Source organism: Notothenia rossii (assembly GCF_949606895.1).
Source record: "Notothenia rossii genome assembly, chromosome: 2".
Taxonomy (NCBI): domain Eukaryota; kingdom Metazoa; phylum Chordata; class Actinopteri; order Perciformes; family Nototheniidae; genus Notothenia; species Notothenia rossii.
In genome coordinates this window covers 80,712,120-80,737,217 of record NC_136904.1, presented here as the reverse complement: position 1 = coordinate 80,737,217, position 25,098 = coordinate 80,712,120, and the positions used below count along the sequence as shown (strand labels likewise).

At 45.1% G+C, this 25,098-nt stretch overlaps 1 protein-coding gene across 3 annotated transcripts; it reads left to right on the top strand.

Annotated features, from left to right (window-relative positions):
- Nucleotides 1-868: 868 nt before the first annotated feature.
- Nucleotides 869-25,084, top strand: bcl9 (BCL9 transcription coactivator). Of its 3 annotated transcripts, none has more exons than XM_079663964.1 (10): nucleotides 869-1,114; nucleotides 2,979-3,146; nucleotides 15,343-15,822; nucleotides 17,321-17,634; nucleotides 18,122-18,229; nucleotides 18,371-18,557; nucleotides 19,312-19,405; nucleotides 19,523-21,752; nucleotides 22,272-22,544; nucleotides 22,688-25,084. In XM_079663964.1, exons 3-10 carry the CDS (start codon nucleotides 15,536-15,538, stop codon nucleotides 23,725-23,727), a joined length of 4,533 nt encoding a protein of 1,510 aa, XP_079520090.1. In that variant the 5' UTR covers nucleotides 869-1,114; nucleotides 2,979-3,146; nucleotides 15,343-15,535; the 3' UTR covers nucleotides 23,728-25,084. The 3 variants fall into 3 exon arrangements, with proteins under 3 accessions (XP_079520090.1, XP_079520091.1, XP_079520092.1); XM_079663965.1 differs by lacking the exon at nucleotides 869-1,114 and adding an exon at nucleotides 1,151-1,496; XM_079663966.1 differs by lacking the exon at nucleotides 869-1,114 and adding an exon at nucleotides 1,893-2,077.
- Nucleotides 25,085-25,098: the final 14 nt, after the last annotated feature.

Here is a 25,098-nt window from a genome sequence, read left to right as displayed (position 1 = left end):
ACTCCTGTCCGAAAAATGCATCTATGCTGCTAAGTGAGTGTTTCTTAAAAAAGCCCAAGATACAGCTGCTGCCAAATGTACAGCTTTATTAATAGACAAAAACATCAGGACAAAAAAAAAAAAAAACCCAGAACGGATTTCCACACAATGCCAAATGTCAGCAGTGTAAACAGCCGGCTGCTACAAACGATTATAGATAAAGCTGCCCATTATTTTTCTTGTTAAATGTATCCATTTTTGTCATCTATGTTATGAGAAGCAACATTAATAAAAAAGGACACAGACAAGAGATGTACTGATCACTTTCACATAAGAAGAGCAGCATCTCATTATTGGGGAACTGGAACTATAGAGAAAAAATTATTTCCAATCAACTATCAAAATGTGCAGATTATTTTCATGTCAATCAACAAATCAGTTGATTAAGTTATTTTCTCAGCTCTTCAAAGCTGTTGTTTCAGGCTACTCAACACCCATACTAGTAACATTAAAACAATATTCTACAAGCAACAACAAATAGAAGAATAAAATAGCCTACGTAGAGACTGTATCTTATTAAAAATTACAACAATACAAAGTCATTGGAAAAAAAATATTGACAAAAAGTAATGAGGTCTCCATGGGAGCCCAGTTAGTAAGAATAAGGTTACAACTTTGTCAAAACTTCCTCGAGTGTGTTGTCAACTACTCCCAAGTGCTTTCATAAGGGTACGTTCGACGTCTCCACAAAGACAACAAGAGTGTATTGACTAAAAATATATGTAAACATTTTGGTTATTCCTCCTGTGTTAAATGTTTAAGTGTTTACCGTTTAACATTGGGTGGACGCTGGTGTCTCGCTGCTGTCCGACAGTAACATTCACTGGCACACAGACCTGACCTAGAATTGCTACTTAGAATTCGGGCTAAACCATCGCGCTGGAACGGAGGGGGGTGGAGAGACGACAGGAAATCTTGACTGGGATGTAATGGAGTAGGACCACTGGAAAGCTCGGGCGAAAGGGGGGAGACATATTTCTATTTTATAATGTTCCCGTGATAATGTTGTGATTTCATTAGTGTACGCTATGAATCCGTCGTTCGAGGAAAACGGAGAATTAAGCTAGCATTCCAGGTGAGTGTTTATTTCTTGGTTTCCAGGTGAAAAGTGTCGGTCCACAGCTCGCCTCCTGGCAACGGGCACACGCGGGTCCTCCTCCCGGGGACATCTCACTCCGGTATCCGTTCTTCTCTGCCTCTGTCCCCGAAGGCTGGCTAGCTAAACCCACGTCGTGTCTGGCCTGGCAGACAGTGAGCACCCTTTCCACCGTAAATGCCGTTTTTTACAGTGCACCAAAAGCGGATTATTCACGATGTTTTCAGCATGGTGTAAAACCCGCGGAGAAATATTGGTTTTTACCCCATTATACTGGAGGACCGCCCGTGCTTGGTGAAAATGAAAAAAGGATACAATGCAGCATGCATGTTCTGCATTCTTCGGGAGTACCACGCCAATGGTATTGTATTGTTTTATTAAAAATGTGTTTGATATGATTTATAAACGCGTAGCGAGATTATAGGCCTCGGCTGCTGATTGTGTCGACCAGCCCTATCATCTGCCGAGCGATTTAATTGTTACATTGTGAACGGAGCTAACTTGAAAATGAACGTTTACCTAAGGAGGGCCCGGATTGTTTTATTAGCACACAAAGCCATATAATGAATCTCGTTTTGTGTGTGCTTGTGGCCGACGTCGTTGTTCTCGCTCTGAGCCGCCGTCCAGTGCCTCCCTCTTCGGGGAAGACTTTGTTTGCGCTGGCCGACGCTCCATGAATGCAAGTGCTGAAGTCTTCCCTTCCCCCCCAGCTCTCTGGCGAAACAGGAACAACTTCTTTTAGGAAAAAGAAAAAAAAAGTTCCTGGAGTTTCAAGCGCCATGGAATTACTTTGTCCGCCAAGAGTTGTCCAGTGAGGCGCTGAGATTTCAGGGGGGAAGTGTAGTCTCCGTACTTGTTGTGAGCTTTACGTTTATTTGCAGAGTTTTAGGTTTGTAGGTGCCTGTGTGTATTTTAGGACGACTTCCTCGAGTAGGCCTGTTTGTGAGTAACTTGTGTGGCATTGTGCTGTGTTAACTTGGCAAGACCAACAGAGCAAAGAATGTGCTCAGTGTTTTAGTTTTAACAATCTTTTTAAAACTTGAATTGTGAGTGACAAAATCCACAGGTGTAGAAATGTTCAGAACAAGAAAACCGTATGGTATGAGTCACTTTGTCATTGATGTTTCCTTTTTTTTTTTAAACACACACATTGCATGGACTCAATAATATATTATCTGTATGTATCCAGCATTTTATTCCCATAATGTTTTCAAAATGTGAGGATAAATATTATGCATTCTTGCATTTTATATTCTAGTCATTTGAGCTGATGCTGTTATCATTGGTGATAGCAGGGATAGCAGGTAGTGCTTCAGTGTTTTGAAGCATACCTGCCAGTTACTGAGATTGAACTGCAGACCTTCCTGTTTCAGGATTCTGGTCTCTTCAATTGCTAGGCAACACTGCCGTCTGCCACGACGTCTATCTGTTGCATAGTCTTCAAGCTGTTTCATATTTATCCTTTCGATGGTCACTACTCCTACCCTATTTTCTTTGCATTACAAAGGTGCTAAAAAAAGAGCCATTATATCACTCCCACAGTTGATATTTGGGAGGACAAAGTAGTCTTGGATGCAAAGAAGCCAGGAAGCTCTTGGTAGAGTATCATTTGCTGTTTTGTAGTCCCTTATGTGCACACCGGTCGATAACTGAAGTATAAATGAGTGTCTGGGTTAAAAAGGCAAGTATACACGGTTACTGTAGCCCCTAATGACCTAGGCTTTGCGCTGGTTATGTGTTTGCTTCATGTTGGTCTTGTCAACACGGGTGACTGAGTGCTTTTCCTTGCCATTTGCTTGTTTGTTTTTCACCCGATGAGCAAAGTTGTCTCCCTCTGTTCCAGGTGTGAATGACTTGTGGCTGTAGGGTGTCGTGAGTGGGCCATCCAGGTTCCTGCACAGCCTCCGTGGCTGACTGGGAGGAGTCGAGGGGAGCAGACATCAGTGCCCAGGGGACCTGAGGCCTGGTTCTCCATATGAGGCCCTGCTGAAAGGGCAGGGGGGCTTCTGAGGTAACCCAGCTCAACTCTTACCTCTCTTTTTTCACACTTTATCACAGAGTTTCTTTCATACGTACACTTCTTCCCTGTTCTCCGAAAACATATATCCAGGACAGATTGCACATCTGTTCTCTCATCCCAATGTATTTATTACTTTCTCTGTAAGCATAACTGTAGAAGATCCAAATACCATAAAACATGGCAGGAACACATCCAACATATTTCCCTGTTTACGATGCATTTCAGAATCCTTCACAGGACTAGTTTTGCACACCCGCACCCACTAACCTCAGCACAGGAAACGACCTGTGACCCGCAATTATCTCCAAGTCGAACCCAGACTGGAGCCGAACCTGTTAATAAAAGTCATGCATCCTGACCAGTGATTAAAAACACAGGCTTCATAGTCACTCACTTCAAAGCTTCATTTTGACCCTGCTTTAAGCTGGGTTCTCCTCCTCTTTTTCTAACGGCTTCTATGGGTGTTGTAATGCTGTGCACATTCTGCGCCACAGTTCCCGGCTTTCACAGTACAAAAATCATGCTGGCTGATTATGCTTCATAATGGAAACATATTTAGATGTTAGAAAAGCTGCACAATCATTCCATCTGATTTCCTTTTTACCTAAACCCGGACCCGTCAATTCATGTATTTCTTTCAAAACCTTTTAGCAGGTTACCTGTCGGATACACCCAAAAGGGAACGAAAAATAGCAATACTCTCTGCAAAGAATCCCTGAATGCAATGCTTTACAAGTATGTAGAAATACGTACTCTATCTAATTACATCTCAAGCCACCCCACACATGCAAAATGACAATGATTAGCAATGGTTGGAAATCTAATACTAAATGTTTTACCACACAGTACAGAACTATGTTTCTATTTAAGGTAGTAGTACATTTGTGAAAAGGGTGGGGATTTTTAGCACAGCCATGGTGTAGTAGTAAAGCAAATATTTGTATTCACAACATGTAGAAATCAGGAAAGCAGAACTAATTAAATATATTTGGTCTGTCGTCTTCTCACAATTAAGTCATACTCCTCCCTATAATTTATTTTTAAACTGATCAAATTTTCTTCCATCATAATTCACGTCTGTGAACACTTAAAATCATAGTCCTAATCGGCTCTGATGACACAGTAAGCATGCGGGCACAGGCTCTTCCTAACGCCTTTCCCTATCTCTTTGACATTTATCTATGGCCGTGCCTGCATTGATATCTGCAGTCTGATGAGAGGCGTTGAATTGTAGAGCAGTTCCCTCTGCACGGCCACTCTTGATGCTCAGGGATGCGTCTTGAGGAAAAGGACCTCACTGCTTTCGGATTATCAGTGCGATGTTTGGTCTTCTTCTCACATCTGCACACGCTGAGGACACACCACCGTCAGGCCGCTCTCCCTGAGAACGCTGTCCACACTGTTTATTTATCTGCTATCTAATTCGAAGTGTGCTAACCCAAAACCACATTAAGGGAAAGGACGCAGGGAAATTGATGTAAAGCAGCAAAGGATTTATTTATCTCCTCTGTGTATTGGCCTCTCATGTTTCCGTGCACTTGTTTGCTTCATGGGTTTTCTAATTAAAACTCGCAAAGGCTTGCGTATGACATAGAGCGATGTGTGTGAAAGGCAGTTTGTCTTATCGTCTGTGTAGTGGGTGGTAGGAGGCTCCTCATTCACACAGTTAATAAGACCCAAGTGTTTGTTTCATCTATTGTTCCAAACCTTGTCTTATGTCCTAAGGAGTATTTACATTCAGCGAAGAAAAGCATCAACAACCTGATTTTGTTTTGATTGAGATATCAATTGACAATTAATTATAAAATCATTTAGTTAATCGGCTGAATGACTTTACAATAGCCAGGCTTCAAAGTACAGTAACTATGATATGTTTGCAAATGTATCTTGTTTGGGAATTAAGAGTGATGTTGGATTATTGCTGTATTGCAAGGGAAATAACACGCCTTGACATAGCTATTATATATAACATATACAAATGCTCTGTACAATTTATTTTACAGTCAACTAACTTTGATATTGCCGGCAGAGCATGTGAATTCAGTAAAGAAAGAGAAGAGATTCAAAAATGGTATTAATAGAGGGTATTTTTCCCTTTTTTTTGCATTTGTTTTCCAGGTCCAAGAAAGTAAGGCTTGACACAAGTCCCCTTTTCTTTCCTCCGTTTGTTGAAGAGGATTCAGAACTACTAGATTCAACTTACAGTTTGAGGGCATAATACAAGCTTTGATGACTTTAAAAACATTTAAAGGTGGGGTAGGTCATTTTGAAGAAATCAGCTTGAGTGCGCTAGAATTTGAAAATACACAGCCGGAACAAATCTGCCACTTCCTGACAGAGCCCCTCCTCCAACACACACGAACGCGCACATGACCAATGAGGGCACGAGCTAAGTGTGTGGACAGATGGAAGGCTGACAGGCAGGTAGGCCATCCAGTTACTTTAGCCGGGCTGGCTCATATGATTGGTCGTGCTTTTTACAGCGATACGGCTTCCACTGATGACATTTTTTAATGGATTTTTTGTCAAAGCACTTCAGATATTCATTGCTATCGGGATGTTAAGAGCATTCCATGGAATATAACAAAAAGTGTATCTCGAGCCGGTTTCTCAAACTTACCTACTCCACCTTTAATTTCTGAGTCAATTCAGTTATGAGTTGCTGTGCGGTTGGCATGTCTTCCTCAGTTGGACTGGAAAAAAAAGTAAACCACTATTTGATTGATATTAGCCAGAACCCTGAGTTTAGATATCAGAATTTTTGAAAGAAACATCATCACTTTTTACTAATGTAATAAAGATAATTTAGAAAAATAAAGGAAATTGGCCACACAAGGCTGGAAGACAGCATTTTTTAAAAGAAATGTCTTAAGTCTCTATGGACCAGCCTCTAATAGTACATCTTTAAAGCTTAGTTTGCTTTTCCGAACGTTAACAGCTTTAAATATGAATGGGTTTTTCTACTGGCTGCAGTTCATATCTTTTTTTGGTGTAGGAGGTCTCAGTCTTTGTGTGGATTGTTGCCCACACCGGATCCTCGGGGACGTGTCTGGCTGAGTCAGAATGTACCTATAATTCTGCCTTCATGTTTCTGTGCTGTGATTGACAGTTACTGCTCAGACATGTTGCTCCTCCAGGCCCGCAGGGAGGGTCCTCTCAAACAGCGGCTCTCAGGAGGAACCTGGGGGCCATGTTGACCTGCAATCACCTCAGCTATCTGTGATCAGACTGCCTGAGTTCCTTAGCTTCCAGACTCACTCTTTGGAGTTAGCAAAGTCTAATGTATCACTGTGGCACAATAAAAACCGCAGTGGTTCAGAGAGAAATCTTCTATCAGGCTGTGATGTTTAAGTTGACATTTCTCCACTTAATCTACAGGAAGTTATTAAAAAATATATTCACTCACTTGCGCTCCAATTTCCCATAACATGTGCTCCATGTGACACAATCCATTGAGCTTGGGTTTTTAATTTGATCACTGATAAGCATCCATCTGCTGTGTCAAATTATTATTATCAAGTGATTTGTGGGAAGAAACTTCTGGTATGTTCAATCCTTTATATTCTTCGGTTGAGCTCCTGATAAGTGATGCCTTGTATGTGTCAGTGCTTCGCAAAAAGTATTTGGTAGTAGTAGAGTAGGGTATACAGTAGTGGCTTTTTAACAAATTAAACTACTAACAGTGTTAACATTGGTTAATATTAGATTTAGTTAAATTGTAACCACCAGAGATTGTTGCTTCTCAGCCATTTTGACAGTCGTTTTTCTTTAACTGCAGAACCTTGAAAAGCTGACAAACGTTTTAGAAACAGTCTACAAATCCACAAATAACATATCGTAGTCATTTACATGAAATCAGTCAATCACTGCGATTGGCAGGGACCTCCCGGTGAAATGTAGTACCTAAAGTACTGATGCTAACATCCTATGTGATGCCTTGAGTGTTACAGTTCGGTAATGTTGTGGATTCATAAGATTGTTGGTGTATTTCTGGTGGCTTTTTCATATTGGATTATGTGGAGCAGATAATTGGAGGCAGTGTGTTGTCAAAGTCGCAGGGATGTGTCTGCAGTCTGTCGGGCAGAGAAATCAACATTCCCTCCTTTCTGCTTCTACAGTTTAGTTCTGGATGGCCTAGAGCGGGATGTGCCTCATATTCACATCATTTGAAAATCATGAATTCCGAATAGGGTCCCACAGCTTAGAATTGAACTGCACACATCTCCCATTCGTCCTTCACGTTTGTTTTTGGCTCACTGTCAATTAATTTGAGCCATTTGCTCGTGCTCGTAAGCAAAGGAAGTGAATGTAGTTTCCCTGCCTCTCACACCCTGAACATAGTATAAAAACAATCTGAAGCTCCAAAACACACAGGGTAAAAATGTAGATTTTAAAAAGTCCATATTTCCCCTCAAATATTGCAACACTTAGTTTTAAAGCCTCTCCTAGAGTTTAACAACCGTGCAGCTGTGCAGCTTAATCATCTCTTCTCCTGAGAAGACAAGGCGTTATGAGTGACCCTTATATCACGATGAATGGGCAGATTACTTTGACCTTTTGGGCATCTCTACCTGTGTGTCATGGGCTAAACACTAAATGTTTATAGCATATTAGCATGTGGTTAATAGCTAGGTGAACATTTCTTGTTGCAGACCATTAGCAGTTTCGCAGGAACGCAAGCTCAGACTCAAGAGAAGAGCAGATGCTATAAACTTGCAGAGCAGCTTTCATTGCATCTCAGACATTACTAGGACGGCTAACTACCGCCGCATGTGAGTATTTCCATGTGTAATGCTATGAGTATGTGCGCGCATATTGCTCTGTGCCTGTATATCTAATCGGGCAGGTCTTTGCCAGTGTGTTTTTAAAATTCCATGGGAATGACACCCGATTAAAAACTGGGGTAATTCAGGGACACAATCTGGCTCGTACTCTCCCCAGAGTGATCGTTTTGTTGTTGGATAGAAGAGGAGACGGTGCATGCTTTGCATACTGTGTGTGTCTTTGAGTGTTCTGCTTTGAGTAAAATATATCTGGTCTTGTTTGATGTCATGCCAGGTCAGTGGAGATGCCTGAACTGTGTCACACGGTCTGACAAAGTCACCTTGTTTGTGTTAGTGATTTACCCAAATAATTGATGAGAAAAATAATTTGGGCTGCACATCTTAAAATGTCATTCCTTTCCTACCAAATATCCCAAGAGCCATAAATGGAGGGTCTGCTCGCTGTAGCTTGTGTTGACTAGCTGCGTATTTGATGTTTCTCTGCTGTTAGTTGGGAGGTTTAGCATAAGAGAATTAATAACATTCATGTTTAAGTGTGTAACACAACTATAGGAAGATCCTTTTGACCACCAACAGAGAAACACAAGCCTCCTTAACACTTTACAGTCGGCCTCTTAAGGGCCTGCTCGTTGGGATTTCCCACAATGCTTTTAGCCACAGGGAGACGTCCTCCCAGCATGAGCAGAGGAGGAATGTGGCTAGAGTGTGGGAGCGACCGCCAGGATGGAGGGAGGGAGTCACGGACCAGAGAGCACTGTCAAGAGAAGGGGTCTGCACAGAGGGCAGCGCAGTTTCTCTTAAGGAAATGTAGTTTCTGTTTAGCCACAAGTCAGAGAGAGAGGCATCCTTCCAAATGGAGATCCTTAGAGAAAACCTTTGTCGGGGCCTCACTTGTACGACCTTTGAAGTCCTCTTCTTACAGCTGATACATACAACCCTAGTGCTTCACAGTAGGACGGGGAAGCAGACTCCTGGTCTATCTGTAGCTCCAGTGGTCAGGGGTTTGCTGTGCTAACAGTTGAAACTCAATGTGGATGCAAAGTCATAACTTCAAGTAGAAGAGAGCATGGTTGTATGTTCCTGATAGAGAAGAAACATTGTTGCCTCAAGATGTGCAAATGATGTAGGTGTTTAACTTTACAAGTAATACTTCATTTCTGCACATGGTTTTTCATTTTGGCTTTCATTTCTCAGCTATCCGGAGACGAGCCGAGTAGTTAATTTAAAGAAATATCAATTTAATTGTCTGAAATTGACCAATGTGACCTAGTGAAATGCTGCTATTAAGTCTGTTATTATTCCAAACGTTGCAATATATGCAACCTAAATGTGACGTTTACCTTTTAATTCTTACAACCAAATGTTAACCTCTATTGTACTAAAACCATTCGATACTGGAAAGCCCCTAACTTGTATCATTGCTTCTTTTGTATTTAGAAATAATGGCAAATTGTTCTTGCAGGTTATGGAGTCTTTGTCTCGTAGAGAGTAGAAAGGTGTGTGTGTGTGTGTGTGTGTGTGTGTGTGTGTGTGTGTGTGTGTGTGTGTGTGTGTGTGTGTGTGTGTGTGTGTGTGTGTGTGTGTGTGTGTGTGTGTGTGTGTGTGTGTGTGTGTGTGTGTGTGTGTGTGTGTGTGTGTGTGTGTGTGTGTGTGTGTGTGTGTGTGTGTGTGTGTGTGTGTGTGTGTGTGTGTGTGTGTGTGTGTGTGTGTGTGTGTGTGTGTGTGTGTGTGTGTGTGTGTGTGTGTGTGTGTGTGTGTGTGTGTGTGTGTGTGTGTGTGTGTGTGTGTGTGTGTGCAAAAGCAAGCCACACCCACTTATCAAGAGACGCAGGGCAGATGGACAGAGATGGAGGAGCAGGGTGAAGTGTGTGAGGCGGAGTGCTGAGTGCCAGTCCTGCTGCTGGAGCTGGCCGCCACACATGGCTCCGTGCCCAGGCTACGCCAGCAGATGTGTCACTAGTGAGTCAGCTGTGTGTGTGTGCGTGTGTGTCTCAGACACAGACACCCACCCGCACTCTCTGTGAAGAGAGCGACTTGTGTAATAATCCCCCCTCCTCCTCCGGGTAATCTGTATCACAGCCCCCTGTATCTCATCCTCCTGTTTTCATTGCCACTTCCATCAATGTGATGGACACGGCGAGGCTTCTGTCACCACGATATGATATGACAATATGACAAAATGTGACATTACACACATGTCGCCTCCCCGGGGATGGAGGGGCATCGTCTGCGGACCAGAGGAGAGGATGATCCGGGGGGTGGGGGAGTGAGAGTCGTACTAATGCAGGACAGAAAGACCAGCGGGAAGACAGCAGATTGAGTGAAGGGTAGGGAGACAATGTATCCATATTTTATCTTTCGTGATATGAGACAAGATTTATCCCTTCATAGTTTGAAATGCTGCATTGTAGTAAAGTGATGTCATTTTCTGAACTCACCACACTGTCTCCGTTTTACAATCAGCCTTTACCTTTGCATATAATATTAAATCCACATTGTGTATCAAAATTCTCATTGTGTAAAAATGTTTGATGGCACCAACTGTCCACCCTACAATCTCCTCACAAAATGTATCTTGAGAATGCTAAAACATACCATAGAAGAGAAAACCTGTGTGGATATGTACTTTGTGTACTTTGTGTGCAGTTCAATGTAAACATTTGAATTGCTAATATTTGCGTGGCTTGGAACTCAGTCATACTCGTGCTGTGCCTGGTGCAGTGGCCTTGCCTGTCATGGTAGATGAATCATGGGAAATGTTACATCTGTGGCGTCACAGCTCTATCTTTAGTGACACCTGGCATTCCTGACATTCTGTATGTACCGAGCGTGAGTCACGTGTGCTATCTGCAGGGTGTGGCATGTGATAGTGCTCTCAGGGAGCCCCCCCAACAGGTGAGCATGCAGGTGTCTCCTCAGCCAGGGTGCTGTGGGATGTCCTACGAAGCTTTGCTTGGAGGGCAGCAGAAGTCTTGCTTTTTGTAGTGTATTGCTTAGGGAGGCGTGTGGCACAGTGGATAGAGCCTTGGTGTTGGTATCAGAGGGTCACGGGTTCAAACCCCACTGCAGTCAGCATGTCGTTGTGGCCCTGGGCAAGACGCTTCACCCCAAAATTGCCCACAGTATTGAGTATGTAAGTCGCTTTGGACATGTAATGCTTTCTGCAGTTACTTCTTCACTAGCAGCCCGAAAGGTATGTGTAGAAACTGGTTGTTGTAAAGAAACTGGTTATGCACACGGACAAACTGGGCTTTTTACTTGATTTATACCTGCACAATAAATAATGGATTGCTATTATCTTATTAGCTGTTAAAGCAATATGTTTTTACCAAAGCAATAACTGAGAAAATAAAAAAGGTTTGGAACTGGTGTAATAATAATAATCAAGATGATGCTAGCCTCTGCAACTTCAAGAAGAAAGAAGTAGCACATTCATTCTCATACAAATGAAATGTTTAATACATAGATAGACAGTCAGACATACTCATCCTCTATGCAATATGCTCTGCGTGTGATGTCTGTGTTTGTTCAGTCCCTAGAGTTTGCTAACTTCATGAGTCATATAACTGGCTTAATTACTCAGCTCTCTTAAAATACAGAAAAAGTAGTTCCTGCACACCAGAAGGTTTTATATTCAGTATAAAATGAAGGACCAAATTGTCCGACACAGTGTTGGTCAATTGTGCTCACTTTATTGAGGCATGTTAGACCCTCACTAGGTATAATGCATGATTCCTATCACGAGTGAAATGAAAAGCAAACACTGTAGTGTCTCGTGGGAATACTAAACAGTTTCGTCTCCTGCTTTTGATCACGTTGCTCTCAAGATACTGATGAGGGAGGATTCTTTTCAAAGTACACATTTCAACCTACCATTATCTAATTATTACCACCTGTGGATGCTTTTGAACACAAATTAGAGTACAGACCCATCTCCCTCTTTTTAATGGTTTTTGTTGCAAAACTTTTGACTCGAGACTTCATATGTCGTCATTTAGTTTGAATGAATATTGGGTGCCCATAAGTTGTGCCTTGTGTAAATAGATTGAAAGGCTTTTGTATGAGAGAGTTGGCTGCCGCTTCCCCAGACTGCATGGTTCCTGGCTGATGGGCTGTGCGTTTTTGTATATTCTTGCAGAAAACTGTGAGGGGAGTTGGAAATAATGTGTCTGATGTAGGCCTAAACAAATAATGGACTAAATTCTTGAAATGGAGGCCGAGCAGACGGAGAGCGCGTAGGGGAGCTAGAGAGCGAGAGAGAGCAACACTCCATTGTGACTGAACTGCAAAATGGGATTTGCATAAATAAGGCTGAAACATCAGCAGGGCCTTTGACAGCCAACAGCGGGACTGAGTTGGTGTGTGTTTGCACTTGTGTGTTTTCCCTATCATTTTAAAATAAAGTCTTTATACTATTAATGCATTCAAAAATTAAATTCAAGTGGATTTTGTTTCCAGCATGGTCAACGTTCCTCTCATTCACACACCTTCACTTACCATACCAGGGATACTCTACTGAAACGCCTCCCATCTCCCCTTCGGAGGAACTTGGGTGACGTAGCAGGTCTACTCCACACTGGACTCAGCCAGCGGGCGACGGCTGTTACATAAGCATGAAATGAAATGCTCTCTTTAAGTGCCACCCGCAATGCAAAAACCCAAATCTAATTGAATTGAACTATTTTCTGCCCTCTTTTCATGTGGATCCTCGTATTTATATCAGAGGCAAGAAGCTCATTTTTAGAGCCTCATTATACCGTTTTCCCATTAACTAGCATGCACTGCAGCGCCTCGTGTGTGCCGTGATAGACAGGTCAGCTTCTTTTCAGGAGATAGAAGAAGAGAAATCTCTGTGATTACCTCTACGCAGTTGTGTTGTGTGTGTGTGTGTGTGTGTGTGTGTGTGTGTGTGTGTGTGTGTGTGCGTGTGTGTGTGTGTGCACGCTCAGTGGGCTGTAGTGTATCTGTGTGTCAGTGCGTTACTTATGACAGTCATGTCAGCAAGCTCCCCAATTAGTGTCTCGTTAGCGTGTGATTGGAGGGAACAGGTGATTGACAGGTCCTGCTGTTTGCGTCTGCATGCGTGTACATTCTCACATTACACGCATTTGTGTACGATTTCAGGTTTGGCCCTTGAGGGCAAACATGATGGTAAGGGCTGAATTAGGGAGGAGGCTGGTTCTCTGCGATCTCCTTTTAGTTAACTGAGTATATTTTCGGAGGATTTCGACGGACCGCCATCATGTCTCAAGGCCCCTGTGGTGCTTCATCCTGGTCACTGCGCAGCCACATTAACCACAGCAGGCTTGACAAAACACCTAGAACCATCACGGCACTATGCTTCAAACAATGTGCTTTTCACATGCTCAAACAGCATCTGAAACTATCCAGCAGAACTTTTTTGATGTTGGAATAAAAATTGTTGACTTCTGCAAATAGTGGAAATCAAAAAATCCTAGGTTCACACCCTCTTAAAGTAAGAAGGATTTTAATATTATGTCTTGAGCTCTCTGTTTTAGTTCTTAACACATTATTTTGAGTTTGAAAATGAGAGACTAGTTCAAAGCCCTTGTTAAATATGTCAGTGTATCCACATCTCCTTGTTGACAAGTTTTTCGCCCCTCCTTTCTAATGAAGCCGTTGGAATAGCTATAGACATTTTTTTCCCCTGACGTGGACTACTTTGTTGTGTGCCCTGGCCTTTACGTACACTAAATGATTCTCTCAATTTAAAAGCACAACTATAAGCAATTGTGTGATATTACTGAGCACTTGGGGACAGTGTTATAGCAGTTTGTTCCACTTTCTCATCACATCTTCCCTCACTCCCTGTCCTACTTCGAAATGTTGCTCCAACTACCAACATCGTACTGATCTGAGCTAAAATACCTCTGCTCTGCTGACGGTAGGAAGTTATTTAGACACTAACTTTTGAACATTTAAACCCGGTCCATAGTTTGAGCCCTCGTGTGGAATGTCTGTTGATCTCAATGCGCTGCACATCACTGCTGAAGAATATCTGATTTCTGGTGCGGCCGTTGTTTCCACAGTTTTGTTCAAAGCATGCAAAAAAGTGGTTTCACCAGAACAGAGGTTTTTCAAGCAGTTCTTTTGTAAATAAACACGGAGTCAAATCACAGTCTAGCAATCAATAGTCAGCCCATTGCTTCTCTGAAAAGCCCCAACTGCTGTGTCAGAAAGTCTATTCTTATATTTAAAGGTTAGTCTAATCAGTGTAATTTGGAGACACAAGGCTCCTCTGTACCCCCCCCCCCCCCCTCTCTTCCCCCCGCGGAGAAGCCGGCCTCTGCTCGCGTGCAGAAGTGATCTGAGGGCCCTGAGAGTTGTAAATCACTCCTCCTGTAGCCCAGCGAGAGACGAGTGTTGCTGCTGTAGCGGGGAGTCTGTGTATGCTGTCTGGTTCCCAGCAACACCCCCCCTTCACTCCCCCTCCCTCCCTCCCTCCCTCCCTCCCTCCCTCCTTCCTTCTCCCCAGGGCAACTCTGGAGCCAGTTACAATGTTGAGTGTTTTTGGAAGAGCTCCTAAATATTTTCAGGATGACAATGTAATCTGACTGACTGGGCTGCTCTCTCAAACAGGATTCTCATGCTACAAACACACAAGCGGAGACACACAGTGGTAGTTGAGACCGCCATACTATCTCCCCCATCCCTCCAACACACTTCACTGTTTGCTACAGATGCATTTTAGTGCTGGTATTTATATAATGTATGCAATATCACACCCAAAGCCTCTAGAGGTTCAAAAACAAAAAAACCTGACAGATGATTGGTTACAGATGTCAGGCCATTACCAGTGTTGATGTTTTAGAGGTTTAAAATCGGATGATAATATTATCCAATAGTCATCTTTTTATATACACAATAAAACTATTATTTCCAATAGGGGCCCTTACATGAATTTTTTGAAGAAACTATGGTGCTTGAATAGATCATGTCTTGTCTTGTGACTTTATACCCAACATATAAACTACAAACTAAGCTTGTTTTAACCATTTTAGCTGTTGAGCTCTATAAAACAGTATGGCAGTATGTTACAAACCTTTTCTTTCCAAAACGGTGTAGATGCAGATAATGCTGCCGGAGTCATCATTGTAATGCTATCGAACAATGTTTTGTTCTATTTGATAGCAATACAGGTAGTTAGGAAATTATCAAAATGTGAATCCATTCTCCGGATATGAATTGAATCTGACCGAAGTTACTGTGAAAGAGAAAACTACTTTTAACAACCACCTTTCAAGCCTACACAAATAGATGATACTAAAAAGATTTTGGGTTGGTGTCACTTTTTCAGGCTTGTTGGCCCGCTCTCCAGTTTTTTAACTGTTATTTTTCCTCTCTCTCTCTCTCTCTCTCTCTCTCTCGCTCTCTCTTCACAGTGTGCCCAAGGGCCGTTGAAAGCCCCCTTGGGGGAGTTTCATACATTTAGTTACACAGCGAACAAGAAAAGACTCCTGGACTCTTGTTATTGTTTTTACACACTTTCTCTCGCATTACACACACATACACACACGCACACAAACATACAGAGACGAGCGCGCACACACCTTCACAGACAAGGACATAGAGAGAATGTTGGAGGTCCAAGAGGAGAGGCCAGCGGCGGCAGGTACAGCAGCGACACATTTCAACAAGAAGGAGCGAGGCAAGAAAGAGCGAGAGGAGGCCAAGGACGGCCGCGGAAACCTCTCGAACATCGGGAATCCTGTTCCTGGCTCCAGGAACGTGCGCGCAAAGGCGCCGCTCGCACACACCGGCAGTCCACACCAGCTCATCACTCCACCATGTTCTGTAGTCCTGGGAGCCCCATCAATGCACTCCAATAGGCTGAAGAACTCTCCATCCACCAACACGCAGAGGTGAGTGGCTCCAGCATGGTTCGAGTGTTTGAGCTTCTGAGATCCTGTATTGTGACACTAAATCAGGTTTTAATTCTACCCACTGTTATTATGGACTACTAACAGCTGATGACTGAAGTCCTGTCTTTCCACAAACATGGTTTACTGAGGAAGCACACGCTTATGTCCAGTACAGACATAAACTTAAAATAAATCATCTCAGTGTCGAGAAATGAATAAACATTAGCTGTCAGTGTTTACTAACAGCTGGGAAGAGAGAACAGATACAAACACGCAACCCTCTGTTCAAAACTGAATGAAGTAAAAAAATAAATGGCAGGTCTATGCTTGAACAAAAACAAAGAGACTACTTGTAATCATGGAAACATTTTCTTTCAAAACGTAATGTGTTCTTGCGTTTTAGCCATGTAAACATGCCAAGTTAGGCCGTCCATTGGCTGATTGCTGGTTGCAGAGTGCTGAGTGCATCCCAGTGTATGTTGTGAAACTCATACCTTGTTCGTTGCAAGTTGCAAAATGTGCTGGGTTTGGCATTTAAAAAGCTGATGCAGAAGACTTCAGGCGTGGCTCTAAGGCAGCATTTGTTTTTTGTCACACTTTTATTATCCCCGTACGGTAAACAATGGCCTGTGTCTGAATGCTTTATATTACAAAGCCTGCAAGTTTTTATTTTCTGTGGGAATCGGATGACCTGGATAAAGCTCATGTTAATCTGAGAAAATGTGCAATCTTCACACGCATCGATTAAAGGCTGAGACCTTCCTCTTTAAAAGTGTCGACACTAGCTATCATGGCAAGATGTGAGCAGTGAAACAACGTCTTATAGGCTTGTGCTACCTGTGCTGTTTAGAAAGCCTCTGTAGGTGAAAGTAATGCAGCAGATCTAAGATCAGCCTCTTCACTCCGTTCTGCTACCTGAAAGCTCTGAAGGCGTGATCCAGAGCTGTCCCAGGGTCAGAGAGTACACTGAGGTTGGAAGTTTCCCCTGCTGACTCATGGTTCTGGATCCTCTGGAAACAGCTGTCTGGACTGCCAACATTTGAGCTTTGCCTTATTTTTCTACTAACTGTGTGTCTTTGTGAATGTACATACAATGTACAAAGTGTGCAGAGCTGCGGCTGTGCTTTTTTGGACATTTTGGCATTTGTTTCATGCTACATGTACAAGTGTGTGTGTGCAAGAGTGGGAGAGAAAGAGAGAGAGATTAGGGTGTGGTAAGGGAGTTCTCTGCCAGTTGGATGTGTCCTGTTGCCTCAACCAAAGGCTCGTATAACTAGAAAGCAGCAGCCATTTTTTACATGGCCTGGCTGTGTCTCTGCAGCCTTCAGGTTTAACTGGGCAAAAGGAATTCCCAATAACCCTATACAGTGTTCTTACGCCGTAATAGCATTGGGTTTAACAGTTCCAAAGAAGAAAAAGGGGAAAATAAAAGACCTCTTCCATCTTTATTCTCCATTAATTTTGCCCATTATCTTTTCCTCTCTCCTCTGTCCATCAGCCCTAAACCTAAGACGGAGGCCATGGTACGCTCGCCTCCCGTCATGTCCCCCTCCACTGCCACCCAGATGGACTCTAAAATGCCCAATCAGAGTAAACCAGGGAGCACTGGTAGCCAATCACAGCCCTCCCCCTGCGACCCCAAAACCCTTGGCTCCAAAGGGGCGCAGAATGTGTCGGGGGGCATGGGGCTGAAGAACGGCCAGGGCCTGACCTCTGGCTCCAGCTCCAAGGTTAAAGTCAAGAGGGAGAGGAGCACCTCGGTGGAGTCGTTCGATCAGCCGGAGAGCGGAACGCCCACGAGTGAGGAGAAAGGTAAGAACCACGCTAAGGTAGCAATCGATCATTATTATCTTATCCTCTCTGAATGCTGTCAGACATTGTTACATCATCCTTGTGAAGTGCTACAGCCAATCTTGAGGATTAATTACAATTTCTGAGACTATTTGGAACCAGGTTTTTATTCTCACCAGAATTGTAAAGTAGTTTAATTAAGGGGGCAATTTTTGTATCATGTTTTTAAGAGTCCCTAGTAGCTGCTTTTGAATGGCTCGGCATATATACAACTACAGTGCTTAAATAGAATCATGTCTGCAGTGCTTGTGTTGTTGTTGCTGCAATGCATCTGGTTGGTCTTTGCTGTGCTCCTTTTATCATGTATCGCTTCATAACTTTATTTAAAAAAAAAGTGCTGTACATTTAGTTTTTGGTTGTCTCTTCGTCTACAAACGGCAACAGTCAGATGGCATCTTAAAAACATAGTTAAACCCAGGCCCACTGGTGGTTGTGTGTGTGTGTGCAGACAGCAGCAGGGTGAAGAGGATGTGTGTGGCGGAGAGGAGGCAGCCGTACAGTGGAGCTGACTGGTGCTCTGGGGGAGAAAGTGACGAAGATGACAAAGGATTCTTCAGTAAGTGTGTTAACGTGTGCATCCAAGCATGCATAGCAGTCCCTGCGCTGATCAACTTGACTTCTGACAGCTCCTCAGTAGAACTGCATTACCCATAGGCCCGTGTTGGTCCTAATACTCTGCTCTGTTGTGTCCTTGTAGACTGTAACTCCAGTGACGTGAAGCCCCAGGACTCAGTCTCACATTCTACCTCCAACGCCGGACTCAGTCGCTCCTCCACGCCTTCCCACAGTACAATGGGAGGCCAGAGCTCCACAACAGAACCTGCCGGCGGCCAGAAACCGCCCACAAAACTCGTTTATGTCTTCACCACAGAGATGGCCAACAAGTAAGGAATCTGAAAGAAAATCCATATTATGCATCCCCGTTGTTTAGTTATGAGTATTTACTTCTAGCTCATCTTTATGCCTTTTTTAAAATATTTGTATTTAGGCAGGATAATTAAATCATCATCTCTCTATTTGAACCCTTTTTTTTTTTTTGCATAAGCAAAACATACACCCACAGTGAAACCCATTGTGGAATTGCAGTTAAAATTAAATAGAATCACTAACAATGTCAATTGCCTGAAGTGTATCTCTGTGCCCCTGTCATCAGTGCTTGTTGTTGTCTTTGATGTTTGTTGCAGCTGTTTGTGTGTATAGTATGCTTGCTTCCCACCACTTCTCTTACGTCCCCCAACTTTCCCAGTTATAGCCTAAATCGTGTGTGTGTGTGTGTGTGTGTGTGTGTGTGTGTGTGTGTGTGTGTGTGTGTGTGTGTGTGTGTGTGTGTGTGTGTGTGTGTGTGTGTGTGTGTGTGTGTGTGTGTGTGTGTGTGTGTGTGTGTGTGTGTGTGTGTGTGTGTGTGTGTGTGTGTGTGTGTGTGTGTGTGTGTGTGTGTGTGTGTGTGTGTGTGTGTGTGTGTGTGTGTGTGTGTGTGTGTGTGTGTGAGAGAGTGTGTGTCCTTGGTTTTACCTTCATGGTTAAATCTAGCACTCATTCATCCGGCTCACCTTCTCTCAAAGGGCAAACACACCGACACACACACGTGTTTATTGTTTCTGATGACTGATATCTGTCTGTCTGCCTTTTCGTCCTCAGAGCGGCTGATGCAGTTCGAACTGGCCATACAGAAAACATCATTGCCTTCCACATGAAAAACATCTCCAACAGCAAGGACAAAGCTCACCTTCTGGTAAAGACACACTTACGTTTTTTACACGTCACACACACACACACACACACATATATATATGCTTTCTTGCATTAGAGTGTCGAAATCTAATCCTTACTTTGTCCCTCTCTGTTAAAGAACAATGCAGCAAGCGCCCTCCGAAATGACTCCAAGCCTCCCCAGCAGCCCCCGTCCCATGCCCAAGATCAGAGCCACCAGCCTGGATCCAAGCCGTCCTTACCTGGCATGGCAGAGCCAGCGCCCCCCCAGCCTTCAAACCAAGGGAGCCAATCCGGTGTTCTCACGCAGGAAGGGCCGTCCTCTGCAGGCATGGAATCCAAAAATCTTCCCTGCAGTAGCCCCAGTAACGCTATAGCTCCAGTCGACCAGGCTCCCGTCACCCAACCTGAGGCAGGCCTCAACCCTCCACCAGTAGGTGAAGGAGGGCAGGGTGGAGGTTCTGGTGGAGGTTCTGGTGGAGGTTCTGGTGGAGGTTCTGGTGGAGCAGGTCTGACGCCCCAGCAGCAGCAGCAGCAACAGCAGCTGGCCCAGGAGCTGTTGAACATGGAGGCCAACACAGAGGGTCTGTCCCAAGAACAGTTGGAGCATCGCCAGCGCTCCCTGCAGACCCTGCGCGATATTCAGCGCATGCTCTTCCCCGATGACCGTGATGCCCCAGCAGGCGGGCCCCCACAATCCCATCCAGGACCCCATGATGGAGGCCCTGACGGTGCCCCGCGTAGATCTGAGCAAGGCCCTCTGCAGGCTATGATGGCGCAGTCTCAGAGTCTCGGACCACCAGGTGGGCCAGGAGGACCCAGACCCCAAGGTCCCCCCTTTGGCCCACCACATGGTCCACCCCATGGTCCCAGGGACATGCCCCCCTTCCCACAGGATGACATGGGTCCACACATGGGGGGTCCAGTGGGCTGTGGAGACGGGGATCAGATGACCCCAGAACAGGTGGCCTGGTTAAAGCTACAGCAAGAGTTTTATGAAGAGAAAAGGAAGAAACAAGAAATGCAACACCGGCCCCTTCCTCCAGACATGATGATGCACCCCCATGGTCCCCGTGGGATGATGCGAGGACCCCCGCCTCCCTACCAGATGGGCCCTGGGGAGATGTGGGGAGGACCAGGTGGACCACCGGAGCACTACCAGGAGCGCATGGGCATGGGCCCTGGTCCTGGCCCCGGCCCCAGGGGTATGCCCCCACATATGCAGAGGATGCCTGGCTTTTCTGGTATGATGAACCCTGAGATGGACGGACCCCCCAGGCCTGGAATGGGTTGGCCTGACGACATGCCACCCCGGATGGGAGATTCACGAGGTTTCCCTGGAGGACCCGGGCCAATGTTTGCTGGTCCAGGGGGTCGTGGTGAACGTTTCCCAAATCCTCAGTCAGTTCAAGAGGCAATGTTTCACCAAGGTATGGGGGGGGAGAAGGGCCTCCCTCCAGGCATGATGATGGACATGCAGAGAATGATGGGGCACCAAAGAGGTGGTATGGAACCTGGTAATGGCATGGGCATGTTTCCCAGAATGCCCGGGGATGGTCCTATGAGTCCATCCTCTAGGCTCCAGGGAATGGGGGGAAGGGAAATGGGGCCTGAGTTTGGCATGGGGCCCGGCCCTGGGCCAGGACCTCATATGCACCCTTCCAAGCTACGAGATCCCTCCATGAATATGAGTCCTGATGAGATCATGAGAATGAGAGGAGGACCTCAAATGGAGAACATGGGTCCACATGGCCGACCAATGCCGGGCCCTCCCTTCTCCGAGCAACAAGGAGACTTTCCTATGGGGCCTGGGCGGCCCTTCCCCGGGGGTCCAGGAGGAATGAGGGGTCCACATACAGACCCAGGCTTTGGTCCAGACCACAGATCTGCACCAACAGGAGGCAATGGCCGTATGAACCACCTCCCCCCTGGTGGTGGCCCTTCACAAGGTCAGAGGGGCCGCAAGCCAGCAGATCTGAATGTCCAAGCAGGAGGGGGGAGCTCTCCAAGTATCAACCCTCTTAAGTCCCCTCCTTTGAGGCAAGTACAGTCCCCCATGATGGGCTCTCCCTCTGGAAACCTTAAATCCCCCCAGACTCCGTCCCAGCTGGCTGGCATGCTCACTGGTCCCACCGGCCCGAATGCCCCTCCACCTCAACAAAATTCAGCACCAATGAAATCCCCCCACTCCATGATGGGATCAGCTGGTGCCTCTCCTGTTCATATGAGGTCTCCGTCTCTTCCTAACCCCTCTCCAGGATGGGCATCCTCACCAAAACCACCCATGCAGAGTCCTGGAGTCCAGCCTCAGGGGGGCAAGCCTCCCCTGAATATCACCTCACCAAACATGATGGGAGGCATGGATCAAGGTAAAACCGTTTTTCTATTGTTATCTGTGTTCAGCATCCCCTCTATCTCCACTTTTGTCCTTTTTGAATTGCCATTGATTTGAATAGTTTTTCTGTGTATCCTCATTCAATTTAATTAAGTTAATATTTAGCTTTTGATTGATTTGAGTTGATATCAAATTGATGTTGAATTAGTTTTTATTGCATTTTAGTCACTAATGTAAGTGGTGGTAAATATCCCATGAAACATGTCGGCTCCATTTTTAAATCCTTTTGAATCCGAATATGTCTACAATACTGAAAAGCACTAATAAAAGAGTTGTGGAGGGTATTTATCATCAAGTGCCTCTAAAGGAAGCTTACACATCTGTATGAGGGGTGGGGCTGGCTGGCTCCTGGTCCAGTAGCTCCCTCTTGTGGCACAACATTTTAATCTCACTGAGCCTCAACTACCACACACACTACACATCATCACAGATAAAAAAAACAATCTACAGAGAATGAAAAGTCCTCTCTCTCTCTCATCCTGCCATCCTCTAGGTGGTAACGGCCCTCCCTCAGCCCCTCCTTCATCAGGAGCTCCATCTGGCTCCATGTCACATCCAGGCAATGTCCCGTCTGGCAGTCCGTACAACATACCCCCTGAGCCAACTCTCTCCCAGAACCCCCTCTCCATCATGATGTCACGCATGTCCAAGTTTGCAATGCCCAGCTCGACCCCGCTCTATCATGACGCTATAAAGACTGTTGCCAGCTCTGATGACGACTCGCCCCCGGCTCGCTCACCTAACCTGCCGTCGGTGAATAACAATGGTAAGACATCTGATACATCTTTTGTTTGTTTAATTTGTATGTTCATTTTCAACCACCTTGGACCATATTTATACTTATTTCACTTCGATCTTCTTCTAAAGAGCATGTTGCGAATATATAATCACTCTTTCTCTTGCATGCAGGTATGGTTATGAATCACCAAGGAAATCCTCGTATGATGGGACCAGGAAACCCTGGACCAATGTCTGCCCTCAGTCCTCTGGGAATGAATCAAATGGGATCCCAGCCTCTCTCACATGGGATGCCCCAACAGATGCCCTCTCCCAATGCCCCTAATATGGGCCCAGGCATGATGCCTCATGGCATGATGATGTCACAAAATCCCCAAGACCCCGGTATGGGAAACCCCCAAATGATGCCCCAAGGACGTATGGGTTATCCTCACCGAGGCCAGGGCTACCCCCTCACGCAGTCCCCTTCCCATCAGGGACCTTTCTCCCCGCACAATGGTCCTGGTCCACAAGGTTTTCCTGGTCATCCAATGGGATTCCAGGGAGATGGAGGACCTATGGGAGGACGAATGGGGAACATGTCTCACGGGGGAGGGGGTGATGGGGGTATGTGCAAGCCGAATAACCCTGGAGGGCCAGAGTTTAGCAGCATGCAGGGTGGGTTCAGTGAAGCAGATCTTCATGAGGTGATGCGGCCGGGAGCGTCCGGCATTCCTGAGTTTGACCTGTCCAGGATAATGCCGTCAGAGAAGCCCAGCCAGACTCTGTCTTACTTCCCCCGAGGTGGGGGGGACAACCCTGGGGGGAAACAACCACACCCCTCTGGTTTCCCCATGCAGGGTATGATGGGTGGTGGCCCACCGAGGATGGGGATGTCCATGCAGGGGATGGGGGGGATGCCAGGAGGTCCTGACGGGGTAATGGGCCCCCAAGACATGCCAATGGGCAACCCTGGCCACAACCCAATGCGGCCCCCAGGATTCATGGGCCAAGGCATGATGGGCCCCCAGCACCGGATGATGTCTCCTGGGGGTCCAGGAGGGATGATGCAGGGGAGACAAATGGCCCACCCCGGCCCTGGTGGCTCACCGAACATGATGATGTCACTGCAGGGCATGGGCGGCCCCCCACAGCAGACAATGATGATGGGGGGTCAGATGAGGCCTCGTGACATGGACATGGGGTTCAGTCCGGGCCCCGGAATGTTCTAATCCAACAGAAAACTTGTATGTAGAATGTTCTTGGACAAAACACAAGGGTGTGGAGAAAACTCTGATGGACTCGAGTAAAGGTGTAAAAGGAGACAGGATGTACTGAGAAGCGAACAGAACGGAGCTAACCGGTCTCCTAGTAACCTCCTGTGGGAACTATTCCAAGGTAGACTCAAACAGGATTGGAGTACTTTTGCCACAAGAACATTGAATTTGAACTCATGAACTTTAACTCATGAACTTAAGAATGTATGGGATTGTTGTGCATCAATTTCGCAATGTTCTTGTGTTTTTTGATTATCTGACTATAAAGATGACTTTCAACATCAAATGGAATCAACCTAACTCAAAGTCAGCGTGGCAATGCTACAGTATATGTCTACTTTTTTCAAATTAAAAAAACAAATTTGTCACGAAAGTGATATGGAACAAGAGAAAGGAATAAGAAGAATTTGTGCTTTGTGAAGACTTTAGTGGAACTCCATCTTGTCTCTCGCTCCATTGTTTTGACTGTTTCTGTACAGTATATACGTGTGAGAGTGCGTGTGCGTGCTTGACAGACTGTATGTTTGTGTGGTATGTATGTATGTGTCTGTATGTATAGGCATTCTATCAGTGACCTCTCAACTCCTCTTGCCCAACTTTCATTGGGGGAGGAATGCCCCCTAAAAATACTGTACTGTTTACCATTGGTGGGCTATTCGAATTTTAGTCTATTTTAATTTCCTTTGTAACTCCAGTGTATAACAAACCAAACTATGACCTCATTAAGATAATAGTATTATTAAAAAAGCACAAACATGGACCGTCTGCAGAAAGCGTCTTCTTTCTTTGTGTTTACCATTAAGAGCAACACATTAAGCGTGAGGATCCTGGCAGCTTTGCAGCACAATGATAATCCCCAGTCCATTTCATTTGACTTGGTGCTCCAAATCTTTCAGGACTCAACTTTCGCCAGCGTGAATAATACTGCTAATACCCAGATGTGCTATGTGTGTTCTTCTTGTGTCTCTGTTTTGTTTCGACTCTTGTTGACTCTGGGTAATAATCATTCCCAAAGCAATAATCCCCCCTAAAGGTCAGCAGAATGGGACAGGAGTGGCTGAATACCACAGCAGGTATGCCAGGTATTATACAACTAGAGCTAGGTAGATCTGGTAAAAATGTAGTGAGGCGGGTGTGGTGTCCAGAGTGAGACACAGAACTGTAAACACGTACTGCTTACCATCCAGTTGACTTCCTCTCTTTTTCTCTATTGTATAAGCTTGTCATGTGTTTCTCCATTGGCTTTGGTGCAGAATAGCCTACCAGGGCTGTGCTGATGGACTACAAATAAAAGATATTGTTTTGGTATATACATGTTGTCTATGG

Coding starts and splice junctions, on each gene's coding strand:
- bcl9 (XM_079663964.1), top strand. CDS start 15,536: ATGTTGGAGGTCCAAGAGGAGAGGCCAGCGGCGGCAGGTACAGCAGCG. Junction 19,406..19,522: donor AGGACAAAGCTCACCTTCTG/GTAAAGACACAC, acceptor TCTCTGTTAAAG/AACAATGCAGCAAGCGCCCT. Junction 21,753..22,271: donor GATGGGAGGCATGGATCAAG/GTAAAACCGTTT, acceptor GCCATCCTCTAG/GTGGTAACGGCCCTCCCTCA.